The following is a 13281-nucleotide window of genomic DNA, read 5'->3' on the forward strand; positions in this document are numbered from 1 at the left end:
TATTTTAAAATATAGTGCTAATGCAGGAGTGAGACCAGATATCCAGACATAAACGGTTTTCTTCCTGATGGGTGGGTGAGATCCCGTCCATTTTTTATTTGAACATCCCATATATACAGTCCTTAAAATGTTGCCAGTGGTGCAATAGCACTGACCAAGTAAACAAATGCTCATTACCAGTATGTATCCCATACAGTCTCAGCTGATCAAGTACTAGAAAGACGATCACATGTCTACTGTGTTTGACACAAACGTTTTCAAGACCATGTAACAGTCATTCAAAAGACACCATCTAACAAACCTTATAAATGTGCAATTATAATTTTGATACATCTATGGTCACATCAAATTTTAGAACAGATTTCTCACTTGTGCCACCAACTCTGTCTGCTCCTTCTGGAACATCCTATTAAGTGCTTCACAGGCCATTCCAATCATGTCTGAACGTTTTTTCATTCCAAACATGAAGGGTCCAATCGTTTCCAGTGAAGCCATTGCTCGAACACATAACTAGGATAAAATGGACGTTTAATTAAATGGAGGTCATGTGACATAAAATAAAGAACACCATCAAAAGTAATATAGTACCTCATTATCTGTCATAGTGTGAATGACCCGTATTGCACACTTTGGAATAGCATTATTCTTGTGGCTCAATGCCTGGAGGATCTTAGGCAGGTGACCCAAAGGTGGGACTTGGTCCAATAACTGAGGCTGGGCATTGAACAAACAGACCGTTGCTGTGGTAACAGTTTCTAAGGTTTCACCCTACGGGACAAATACAGATAAACGATTTTGTTATTCTTTACCGGTTTTATTTAAATCTTAACCCAATATTATTTACTATATCATAAAACACTAATATACTATAGACTACAATATACAACACTAATTCTGCATTTAATTCTATAAGGGCATATGGTCACAGATGGCGGCTCTTGCTCTGGTGGACTCAAACGGCATTCATCTGAATAGTCGCCATGTAATACTACTGGTCACCGCAGCTTTCGCCGGTAAAATCAGCTTCAATCTAAAAAGGGTGGTCTGTGATGAGACAACCACGTTAACATAAATTCTAACAGAATTCTTCATCCCAATCTGTGCATAATAAAACCGTGCCTTTTCTCCCATTTCTTATAGAGGTATTTTAACAATGGACTTTAATGGCAAATGGATAGAATATGCTATTAATGTCTGATAATGGAGGTGGTCAGAACAATGGAAACCCACCAATGTCTAGAACAAAAGGTTCGCAAGCCCTTTGGTTTTGAAACACTCAAAAGTCCCAAATCTATGGCAGAAGTAAGATGCTTGAGGCTTAAGGGGGTTTTACACAGGACGATTATCGGGCAGACGAGCGTTCATATAACACTCGTTGCCGATAATTGCCCTGTGTAAACAGGGGAACGATCAGCAGATGACCAAGCAAACGCTCGATCATCTGCTGGTCGTATCGTTTTCAGAAAGTAAAATATTATCGTTGTCGGCAGCAAATCTCCCTGTGTAAACAGGGAGACGCGCTGCCGACATGATAATAATTTATGGGGACGAGAGATTGGAGTAACGACCGCTCGTCCCCATCTATAGCTCCGTGTGACAGGAAAATGAGCACTGAACAACGAGGTCTCGTTGATCGGTGCTCGCTGCACCGGTCGCTTATCGGCCGGTGTAAAAGGGCCTTTACATCTCCCCACGTTTATCTAGCTATCTGAAACTGATAATCATCGCCCAAAAATCTTACATGAACATTATTTTTTTCCAGAAGTTCAGTGAATTTCTCCAGTAGAGCAACAAGGAACTCTCTCGGCTTCCGTAGAACCCAAGCCGGTTGAGCGATAAATATTCTTAGGAAAACACCACCGACTGATAATTCTCCATGTGCCTCTCCAAAAGCAATGTTGAAATCATCTGGTAACTAGAACATATGAAAATCATGTTTTTAAAAGGCAAATACTTGGAAACATTAAAAACATGCTAACGAAAAGTGTTTTTGAAAATTATTCTCATGGTCTGGTAATATTTTTATTACTTGTTTAGCAGCGTAAAATACAAAAATTTATGTAAAAGATACATATAGGCTTCATAAGTGTAAGGGTAAACACATTTATTTGCATACAACACCTTAAAAAATAAAGTTAAATAAAATAACGTACCTTCCAATTTGCATCAGGATTTTCTACCTGCTGTCTAAAGTGCCTAAGGGTTAAAGGAGCACATTAGTCTATGTCTATAGAAATACATTACAACAGATGGGTTGAACTATAACTAAAAGTCCAAGAACTGAAAAGTTGTATTATTTAGATACCCTGTTAAGGGTCCATGTACAGATTTCACACAGAATGAAAAAATGGCAAGATATAGCCATATGCTACCAGTTTGTCGGTCATCGGTGAAGCAGTCACAAATCAGCTAACACAAGCCTATTACGTGAAGCAGTTAGATGGTCGTTCGGAAGAAACACTTTGTAACCACAGTTTGGTTTTCAGGACAATGTTGTTTAATGTTGACCTTTAAACATCACTTTACAATGTCTACCCAAAACATGGAAAGATGGTGCTGTGGTTAACACTGCTGGCGTTCTCTTTGTCCATTTTATAGAAGTTTGAATAACGGAAACAGACTCACACCAGTCTTTGTATTTTCCTATCTTTTCCAATATTGACCGCTATGTGCTGTTTCAAAGTTATACAAATGGAACGGTGATATTTCATGAGTGGACGTCCATATGGAACATTGCCCGAATAGGCTGTATTTGATGGGATAGAAGACTGAATAGGCTATATTTGATGGGAGAGTTCTGCTTAATCTTAAATTATCTAATATATGGATTGTAATGTATTCCTTTTAAGTTACTCAATTTATTATGCAGATTAATTGTGTGTGTACCCTGCAAAATTCTGTTCAAAGGAGTACCTACCCTTCAGTGTTCGGTCTAGTGAAAGGTTAATTTTGAATATCTAGAAGGTATTATAATAGTGTGTAAACACCGTATGTAATGCATACAATTCAATAATTCCAGAAAAAATTAGAGAGCCAATTAATGTGTAGTCAAATAAGCGCCTTAAGGTGTAAAGGTAGTCAGAATCACAACAGCAAGTCTTCAGGAGGGCTAAAGATCTTGATCGTGAAATTTGACTTCATCACAATATTGAAAAATCATGTTTCAACTTACTCTAACATCATTTCACGGACTGTGGTTGACACTTTTTCCCTAGAGTTATCATTCCAAATTAATTCTGGGTTTTCATGGGTTCCTTCAAATATATGAACAGCAGCTTCGGCATTGTCCCTCATTGCGTCCATGAATACTCCTGGCAAGAACTTTATCAGTGCAATTCGGACCTAGAAGTAAGGAAAGGATTTCTATTATCCATGGTTTTAAATAGAATTCAATAAAATTATCTGTTTGCACCAGTATCATTCCTAAACTGAATACATGACTCATTAAAATATGGATTTATGCTATAAATTTATCTAATGTATGGATAAAATCATCTCACCTTAGGACCAACAAGCTTGTCAGTTGTCATCTTAGCAAACAGCTCTGCTGTTTGTGATCGGACTTGTGGGTGAGTTGAGTTACAAAACATATCCAATAAGTAGATTAAAGCCCCTATGAAAAAAGAAAAAAAACAAAACAGTTTTAGGGTTACTCCCAACTCAGATATTTATGGCATATCCACAGGATACGCCAATAATGTCTGAAAGATGAACCCGACCCCATCTCGGCAGCAGCAAGCTGACGATTCCAGGCGGGGACTAGTGGAGAGTGGGAGTGCTGTTCTGTTGGATGGGAGTTATGAAAACAGCCGAGCAGCTGTATCTTGATATAGGTGCGGGTTCCAGAGCTGGGACCAACATCTATCAGACATTTAGGTCATATCCTGTGGATATGCAATAAATGTCTAAGTTGGGAATAACCCTTTACAAAGTAGTCTAGAAAAAAAATGAAATGTCACTAAACTGAAGGCTGTACATAGCGTATTTACAATGGCCATCAATAAGAAGTAGCTTTTACATACCTTTGGCCATGGCCTCTTTTATGATTTTTGTGCTGGATGTTAAGGCATACAGGGTTGCAAGAACAAGCTGTCGACCTGAAAAGAGAACACACAAAAAGATTCCTTAAAGAATTGTAGTTCCCCTACCCTTTTTTTTTGGTAACTCAATCCGTATATAAAAGAAATAAAAATACATACACGTGTGTGTGTGCGTTTGCCTTTTTGATCCAATCTTACGGTCCTTTGTAATCTATACCAGATCATACATCAGACACTTTAGATTTTATTAGAAGATTGCACAGAATTATTCTGTACAAAAATAATTTATTTGGGGAAGATTATTTTCTCTAAATTCAAGGAACTGCGATGGGAAGCAATGTCGCCCCGACATGTGCAAACATATTTATGGACAATTTACAACATCGTTTTGTCTATTCCGGTGTGGATTTCGCAACCCATTGTGCGGCTACAATGACTACGTCTTTGCAATATATCGGGGTGATTTTTGACTTTCTGGAAGCCTTTACTACTTAACAACTCTTCTCCACTAAACAGTTTATATATCATCTGGACGTTCACAAGACTAGAAGCAGAAACCGTATTTAGTGCGGTCTTGTCTACCCTTACAAGGTCATTTACATGATTTTCTATGGCTTTCTGATAATTCAGTACATTTGATAATCCTTTCATAAACATTTGGCACCTTTTTAGGTCCCACCAACGCCAGGTTACAGGAATTTTACGGTATATTGTTATTGTAACAATCTGTGGAAAGCATAATGCCGTGATCAGAAGTAAGAAAGCTGAATTTACCTCCCAAACCTACAAAGGAAAACCCAGACTTACTCGTTGGTAATGAATGCAACAGAGCCAATAGGCTGGAGAGAACCATGGATTCAGCAATGTTACTAACACATTCCTGGTTACTGGTGACTATGTTGACTACCTGTCAAATAAAACGGAGAAAAACAATAAATGGAAATATCTGCAAGAAAAAAAAAAGCCACAAAAGCACTACAGATAACAGACACTGGGGGAGAATTACAAAAGCAAATTGCCGCAAATCCTGTGTGCCATTTATTATAGGTTTTTCTTGCACATTTTATGCCTTAGGGTCTGTTCACACGGGCTATTTTCAGCCGTTTTTCGGGCCGTAAACGGACGAAAAATCGGAAGCAGACTGCCTCCAAACATCTGCCCATTGATTGCAATGGGAAAAACTGCGTTCTGTTCCAATGGGCCGTTTTTTTACGTGGCCGTTTTTTCAAATGGCCGCGAAAAAGTGCAGGTGACTTATTGTTACGTTTTTGGAGTAGTTTTTCATTGACTAATGCAAACCGCTCCAAAAACGGCCGTAAAAAAACGCTGCGAAAAACACGAGTGGCTTAAAAACGGTCTGAAAATCAGGAGCCGTTTTCCCTTGACAACAGCTCCGTATTTTCAGACGTTTTTTGTTAAGCGTGTGAACATACCCTTACTAGACAGCTTTGGAAAAGTGTCTAGAAAAGTGTCTAAGAGGAGTTGTCAGGCCCGATTAATGACGTGACCCATTCCTTTGGTGCAAAATATCGTTGTAAAGTACAACAGCGATTAGATGGTGTAAGGAAGTGAAAATGTCTAAATTTGGCGCAGTTTTTGCCTAGTTTTTTCCTGTGTAACTTTAAGACAGTATTAATAATTTTCCCCTAATGTTTAGAAAATACGTAGGAAGCCCAAAAACTGTTGCAGTTCCAGATGCAATAGTTTAAAATCTCACTTACAAGAACGTAAAAAGCTGGCTGCTAACTTTAATCCACGGTGAATTTTTTTTCACCGTTTTCGGTTTTTAGTATCTCCATACTTAAAGAACTTGTCACTATTACAGACCTCTTCAAATTGGAGCATCTATGAGATACCCAAATAGAGCCAGTGCAATTGTATCCACTAAACAGTCCGCCCCCCATGTTAAATGGGGGGGGGGGGCACCTCCTAGTTCTGCAGAGTCATATGATGTATCACATGATCCCTCAGCTTCAGAAACAGAAGTCATAGATTGTATCACATGACCCTTTTAAGAGCCGCTAACTGGCTGGGATGATCATACTCCATGTCCAGTCCTTCTGTTCGGCACTTAAGGGAGGGGTGTTTAGCGGGTGTAATTGTACACATAGGTCGGCTGAAGTGACAGGTTCCCTTTGAGTACAAAGGCTTTTATGATTACAGTAATTGATCTGCTGCAATAAATTCAACTTCAAGGAGGCCAGTGGTGCATTAGAGGTCCATTTCCAACCTGTGAAGTAGTGACCACTTACCTCTAAAGCAAGCTGCTGAACTTTTCCTGCTCCATGGACTCGCAGCAAAGAAAATATCAACTTGAAATGTCCAATGCATTCTGTCTCTGACCCTGAAGTGGATAGAATAATAAAAAATAAAAATAAAAACTACATTATTCACTAGACATATTTAATGCATGTACACATTACACATGCCTGTGGATAGGTGATAAGTTGTTATGGTGGGACAACCTCTTTAATGTTTTAGCGCCATACGTGTGTACAGATGTGTCCATGCAATCACCAGTGAGAGAACGGCTGTCATTGACTGTTGTATGCCAAGCGCTTAATTCCCACTATGCTATTAAAAACAAATAAAAATAAAAACTACTACCGGGGTTGTGCTTGATTACATTCCTTAAAGCTTCCAGAGACACTTCAACCTTCTGTAATCTTTCTCCATGCTGTTCGGACTCCACTTTGCCAGTCTGGGTCATGGCCATGAGTGTATGAAGGTACTGTGCTTGGGATCCAATGTAATCTAGCAGACTAGCGGCAAAGGCTTTTGGTACCTGTGCGGGAATAATAAAAGTGATGAAACTGTATAATCCAGTTCTAGATGCAAATTCCAATTAAAAGTTTGTTTTAGCTCATTAACTATCACATGTCCAGGTATATTTCAATTTGTAATATTTTTCTCGGTAGGAAATTACCTTCTTCAGCCTGACAATGAGTACTGATCACAGCCGAACGTGAAAAGCGCTCAGCTGAGCGCTTCTGCACCTTCGCTTCAACAACGGTGAGGGTCACAGCAACCGCGATCTAAACTTTTGTCATATCATAGAGACATATAAGTTTGATGAAAGTGCAGTTACTCTTTAAAGAGTGGCTTCCACTCTGCCTCAGTGAGGGGGTCTCGAGCAGGGAAGACTCCTCTATTATGTTCATATGTCCAAGGCAAAACTTCGATGGTAGTCACTATTCTACCAGACACTATGTGATTTCCCATCACTTCTCCTGGAACATGTATGCAGGTCAAACAGACATACTTATTGCATGCGGAGAGCAGCTGGGACTGTCAGTCAGACCCTAAACAGGCAGGACACGATACCGGTTACGTATTATATATAGCTAGAATTAGAGACCAATGTCCCCGAAAACTTAAAATGTAACATTAAACTTGCCACCTTTGAGTCAAGCTGCACAGATTGTTAGTAATGTATTAGTGCAGAGATCGTGTCACAAGCCTCTAGATAAACTTTACTTTATGTTCCATTAATAAATATACACTCACCTCAAGCTGGAAAGTGGGCTGCTCATTGTACACCCGTACAAAAATCTCCCCCACAATGAGCTCCTTGGCGTGATCACTGAACACTAAATCAGCCCCATAGCTTTTATCACATTCCCCCTGAAAAATAATTATTAATCTAAGTATATTGTACATTATATTGCATATAACACACATCAATGGGTTTTCCCCATTAACTGTCGGAGAGCAACTCTTTTGCTAACAAAATAGATCTGTTTTTTTTTTCTTACTCGTCTTGTCATGCTTTCCTGCTCAGATTCAAGAAATTCCAAAAGTTCTGCTCTGGTGCCGTTGTTCCATATTAGGTAGGGGCTTTCTGTGTTACAATTCAGCATTTTGAGGATCTGAGGAGTGAAAAAGAATAAATCTAGCAGTGATTGTACGTCACAAACACTATATTTCTGTCCTATTCGTTACCATGGCAAGGATTGCGTTAGTTTTCCGGTTGATGCACTATTTTTGTTTATTTGAAAATAATCAAATATGGAATGACAGCGGACAATCTTACAATTCTACCAACTAGTACAAGTTAAAGGGGTTGTCCTCTTTAGACAACACCTACTTGTTTGATGGGTACCTTGGCAAGAATGATCACAAGGTGTCCCCTTGCTGGGACCCTTAGTGATGAGCTGTTATCTGTAGGGAAGTGTTCAATTTCCCTGCAGCGCCATCACAGGGAAAATTAAGCATTACACAGTGCTCATTCAAATCAATGGGTTGTCTGTGTAATGGACAGGTCCTCCAGAGCGAGAGACACTCTTTATATCGGCTCTCCACTCTGACCAAGAGATGAGGATCCTGAACAGGGGATTTCTCTCTATACACTCAGAATTCCCTAATAGGGTATATGAAAATGGTTTTTCTAAACGATACAGTGCCTTTAGTCAAATCGGTCTCCTCATAATATAGCAATGACTATAGCTTTAGAATATCATGTTGCAATATTTAATATCAGTAAAATGAACAATGACCTCTAGATCATATACTGTAAGAACAAAATAAAAAAAACACCATCAATATTTAGTCAAAGTTATAATATAATAAGTTTGTCATATGGCTACAGATGATATGAATTAATCTTTACAATGTACAGACAAATGGGCTTATGACAGTAATACCCAGATTGCAGCTAGTATGAAAAGCATATTGCTCTAGACCAACAGGACTATCTATACCTCTTCAGGAGAGGACACAGAAAGTCTCCTAGCAACATAAGGAGTGAGCATCCCCGCTAAGCTTTTCCGGATCACTGGATTTTCAGGGGTTTCTTGTTCACCAGTTAAATATCCGCCTAATCGGCTAAGAGCAAGAAGGCTGAGCTTGGCAAGACTGTTAGCAACTTCCTGTTGAACAATGGAAAAGAGGTTGTAAATCAACATGGGGTGTACTGTAATGCAGGTAAGAAAAATGTTGCATTAACATTACATTGTTTGGTAGCAGAATAAAAAAAAAAGTTTTCTTTGAACATTTTCAAATGTGACCAACTGCTATTAAAATAATAAACTCTGCAGGAAATAATTTTCCCAGAAAACCCGCCATCAAAACTTATTTCCCAACATCGTTCCAATGTACAAAAATATATTTTTAAAAGATGAAACAGAACAATTTTTCAATTCCAAAATTGCCTCTATCTAGATATTGCCGTTACATACTTAGTATGGAGTCTCCTGGTATTCTATCGATTCCCTCTCCGAATACCAACCTAATATGTCCAGTGCGGTTTCATTGAACTGTGTCCGCCTCTGACCTTCCATTGAAACCAATGGTAGACAGAAAAACCAATGGCGCTAGTTTGAGCGGTTTTATGCCCACGGATCTTTCATTAGATTCAATGGCCATGGACGAAAAACCGCACGAAAAAAAAAAAAAAAAGTGTTAAAAAAACGCTGGCAGTTCAGAATCTGCATCAAAATTCCTGGAAGAATTTGGAAGATTTTTTTTCTACCTGCAAAAAACTGAGCTGCCCCTTACATTGGACATCTACTTATTACAGAGGTCATATCTAAGTAGACCACAGATTATGGAGAGGATATGTGCACATACCTGTTGATTAGTGTCTTCATTCTTCTGAATACCACTTTCCTCCAATGTAAAGTCATAGTTAAAAGGATGAATAAGTAGATGCCACAAAATCCCTGCATGGAACAAATGCGTTTGCAGAAAGAAATCCACTGCAAAGGAACTGACGCATTCCACTGCTAGTGAAGACAGTCTCTGTACCTTCTGTGAACAAACAAATATGAGGTTTTAATGGCACATTTTTAATGGTTTGTAAATGATGACACAAGAGGCATAAATAAGTTAACAATTCTGTAATTTGCATTCATACTATACTATAACACTATAGTTCTCCTCTTCATCATCAAATACATGATTGGACAGATACCTTAATGGAATAGGAAGGAATACCGAACTAAAAAACTGCACCACACTGCAATACTGTGCAATCATCATTAACTGGTCCTTGAAGCATGGATAAAAATATTTGCACAGTACAAAGAGCAATGGTTGGCAGACACATAATGGGAAGGCAACAAAGTGTTCCAATACATCTAAAATTAAAAATGAAGCAACTTTATAGTCTTAAATGAAAAATAACCTACAGTTTTGTGTCTACTATACAGACCTATGCACGTCAATGCTAAAAGACTCTGTGTAGTCGGATACTGCAGTTCATATTGCCATCCATTTGTCCCCTACTTCTTGCTAACCTACCAACAAGTAGGTTAGTAACAAGCAGGGGACAGGTGGAAGAACGTATAACTGCAAGATCAGACTACACAGAGTTTGTTTGTAGTCTGTTACCATGGAGACACATCGGTCTGTATAGTAGACAAAACGATATAAAAGAGATCGTAATAAGACGATTTGAAAAATTTGCTAATTTTTTTTTAGTTTTTTAGGATAACTAGAACAATAAAAAAAGATTTGTTGTAAGAGTGGACCTTCCCTTTAATGATTGCTAACAATATAACTTAAAAAAATGTTCTGACCATTGTCCCATATACCCCTGCTCGGGGGCCCCTCACAAGGTGCCAGAACAGAGAGCAGCTGAATAAAAGTAAGTGCCTAAAACAAGCAAAACAGGGTTGGAATGATTTATCTGCATACAACTCTAAGACTTTTAAAGTATCGTCTACAGCAGTCCAAATGATTGGCAGTTTTTTATGCTTAATGCAGTGCATTTCAACACTGGTAAAAGAATACAAATTATTGGTCTTTTAACCCCTTAAGGACGCAGCCTAGTTTTGGCCTTAAGGCTCAGAGCCCATTTTTCAAATCTGACATATTTCACTTTATGTGGCAATAACGTCGGAATGCTTAAACCTACCCAAGCGATTCTGAGATTGTTTTCTCGTGACACATTGGGCTTCATGTTCGTGGTAAAATTTGGTCGATATATTCAGTGCTTATTGGTGAAAAATTGCAAAATTTAGAGAAAATTTTGAAAAAATTGCATTTTTCAGAATTGAAATGCATCTGCTTGTAAAACAGACGGTTATACCACCCAAAATAGTTACTAGTCACATTTCCCATATGTCTACTTTAGATTGGCATCGTTTTTTGAACATTATTTTATTTTTCTTGGACGTTACAAGGCTTAGAACATAAACAGCAATTTCTCATATTTTTAAGAAAATTTCAAAAGCCTTTTTTTTAAGGTACCTCTTGAGTTCTGAAGTGGCTTTGTGGGGCCTATGTATTAGAAACCCTGATAAAACACCCCATTTTAAAAACTAGACCCCTCAAAGTATTCATCAAAACAGCATTTAGAAAGTTTTTTAACCCTTCAGGCATTTCACAGGAATTAAAGCAAAGTGGAGGTGAAATTTGCAAATTTCATTTTTCTTGCTGAATTTCAATTTTATTCATTTTTTTTTCTGTAACACAGAAGGTTTTACCAGAGAAACACTACTAAATATGTATTGTCCAGATTCTGCAGTTTTTAGAAATGTCCCACATGTGGCTCTAGTGTTCTCGTGGACTAAAACACAAGCTCTAGAAGCAAAGAAGCACCTAGTGCATTTTCAGTCCTCTTTTTTATTAGAATATATTTTAGGCAGCATGCCAGGTTTGAAGAGGTGTTGAGGTGCCAAAACAGTAGGAATCCCCCAATAGTGACCCCATTTTGGAAACTACACCCCTCAAGGAATTCATTTATGGTTGTTGTTACCATTTTGACCGCACAGTTTTTTCACAGCACGTATTTGAATTGGGCTGTGAAATGAAAAAAAATTTCATTTTTTCCAATAAAATGTCATTTGTGATCAAAATTTCTTATTTTCACAGGGAACAAAATACCCCATCTTGTTGCCCAATTTGTCCTTAGTGTGGCAATACCCCATTTGTGGTGATAAACTGCCGTTTGGGCCCATGGGAGGGCTCAGAAGGAAAGGAGCGCTATATGTTTGTTGGAGTCCAGATTTTGCTGGATTGGTTTTCGGGTGCCATGTCGCATTTGCAGAGCCTCAGAGGTATCAAAGCAATGGAAACCCACCAAAAGTGACCCCATTTTGGAAACTACACCCCTCAAGGAATTAATTTATGGTTGTTGTTAGCATTTTGACCACACAGTTTTTTCACAGCACCTATTTCAATTGGGCTGTGACGTTAAAAAAATGACATTTTTTCCAATAAGATGTAATTTTTTATCAAAATTTCTTATTTTCACAGGGAACAAAATACTCAATTTTGTTGCCCAATTTCTCCTGAGTACGGCAATACCCCATTTGTGGTGATAAACTGCCGTTTGGGCCCATGGGAGGGCTCAGAAGGAAAGGAGCGCTGTGTGTTCTTTGGAGTCCAGATTTTGCTGGATTGGTTTTCGGGTGCCATGTCGCATTTGCAGAGCCCCAGAGGTATCAAAGCAATAGAAACCAACCACAAATGACCACATTTTGGAAAATACACCCCTCAAGGAATTCATTTATGGGTGTTGTGACCATTTTGACCCCATAGTTTTTTCACAGAACTTATTTGAATTGGGCTGGGAATGAAAACAAAATTATTTTTTTCAAATAATAAGTAGTTTTGGCTGAATTTCTTATTTTCACAAGAAACAAAATACCCCATTCTGTTGCGCAATTTGTTCTGAGTGCCGCAATACCCCATTTGTTGTGATAAACTGTCGTTTGGGCCCATGGGAGGGCTCAGAAGGAAAGGACCACCATTTGGCCTACTGGGGATTTTCTAGTGCGAAGTCATATATGCAGAAGCACCTGAGGTACCAGTACAGTTGAAACCCGCAAGAAGTGACCCCGTTTTAATAACTACACCCTTAAGGCATTCATCTAGAGGTGTAGTGAGCATTTTGACCAGAGACCTACACCCCATAAACTGTAATGTGGGTTCTCCCGGGTATGGCAATACCCTACATGTGGCTGTTATCAGCTGCCTGGACACACAGCAGGGCTCAGAGGGGAAAGACGAGGGGGGATAAGCTGTGCGGAGTGCATCAGGGTAAGTAAAATTGGGGTAAATTATAAACCAAGGGATGTATGATCAATTTTAAAACTGACTTTCATAAAGAGCTCTGGTTATTCGGGACACGTGTCACATTGATATATTGTGTCATCCCTTATCCCCCTCTGATAGCAGACTTTGCACCTCTTTTGACTTTTTCCCTTCTTGCCAGTTTGGGGAACTTCTCCTGAAAAGTGTTGCCGCCTTGGTACGATGCGTGTGGCCCTGCTTCCAGAAGTACTGGGTGCCCCCC

The 13281-nt window shown here is 38.9% G+C and overlaps 1 protein-coding gene across 2 annotated transcripts in view; it reads right to left on the reverse strand.

Annotated features, from left to right (window-relative positions):
- The window catches only part of DNAJC13 (DnaJ heat shock protein family (Hsp40) member C13), a 165031-nt gene that overhangs the window by 11678 nt on the left and 140072 nt on the right, over positions 1–13281 (reverse strand). For both annotated transcript variants that reach the window (XR_012847729.1, XM_075827118.1), the window contains exons 40-53: positions 9609–9788; positions 8741–8908; positions 7796–7909; positions 7548–7664; positions 6648–6825; positions 6293–6384; positions 4848–4947; positions 4023–4097; positions 3501–3613; positions 3173–3342; positions 2154–2196; positions 1742–1915; positions 589–768; positions 370–510 (exon numbers count right to left, since the gene is read on the reverse strand). Coding sequence is in view for 1 of the 2 variants with exons in the window: in XM_075827118.1 (XP_075683233.1) it covers positions 370–510; positions 589–768; positions 1742–1915; positions 2154–2196; positions 3173–3342; positions 3501–3613; positions 4023–4097; positions 4848–4947; positions 6293–6384; positions 6648–6825; positions 7548–7664; positions 7796–7909; positions 8741–8908; positions 9609–9788 (1845 nt within the window). In the remaining variant the exon portion in view is untranslated. The remainder of the gene's footprint in view (positions 1–369; positions 511–588; positions 769–1741; positions 1916–2153; positions 2197–3172; positions 3343–3500; positions 3614–4022; positions 4098–4847; positions 4948–6292; positions 6385–6647; positions 6826–7547; positions 7665–7795; positions 7910–8740; positions 8909–9608; positions 9789–13281) is intronic.

Source organism: Rhinoderma darwinii, chromosome 5, assembly GCF_050947455.1.
Source record: "Rhinoderma darwinii isolate aRhiDar2 chromosome 5, aRhiDar2.hap1, whole genome shotgun sequence".
NCBI lineage: Eukaryota > Metazoa > Chordata > Amphibia > Anura > Rhinodermatidae > Rhinoderma > Rhinoderma darwinii.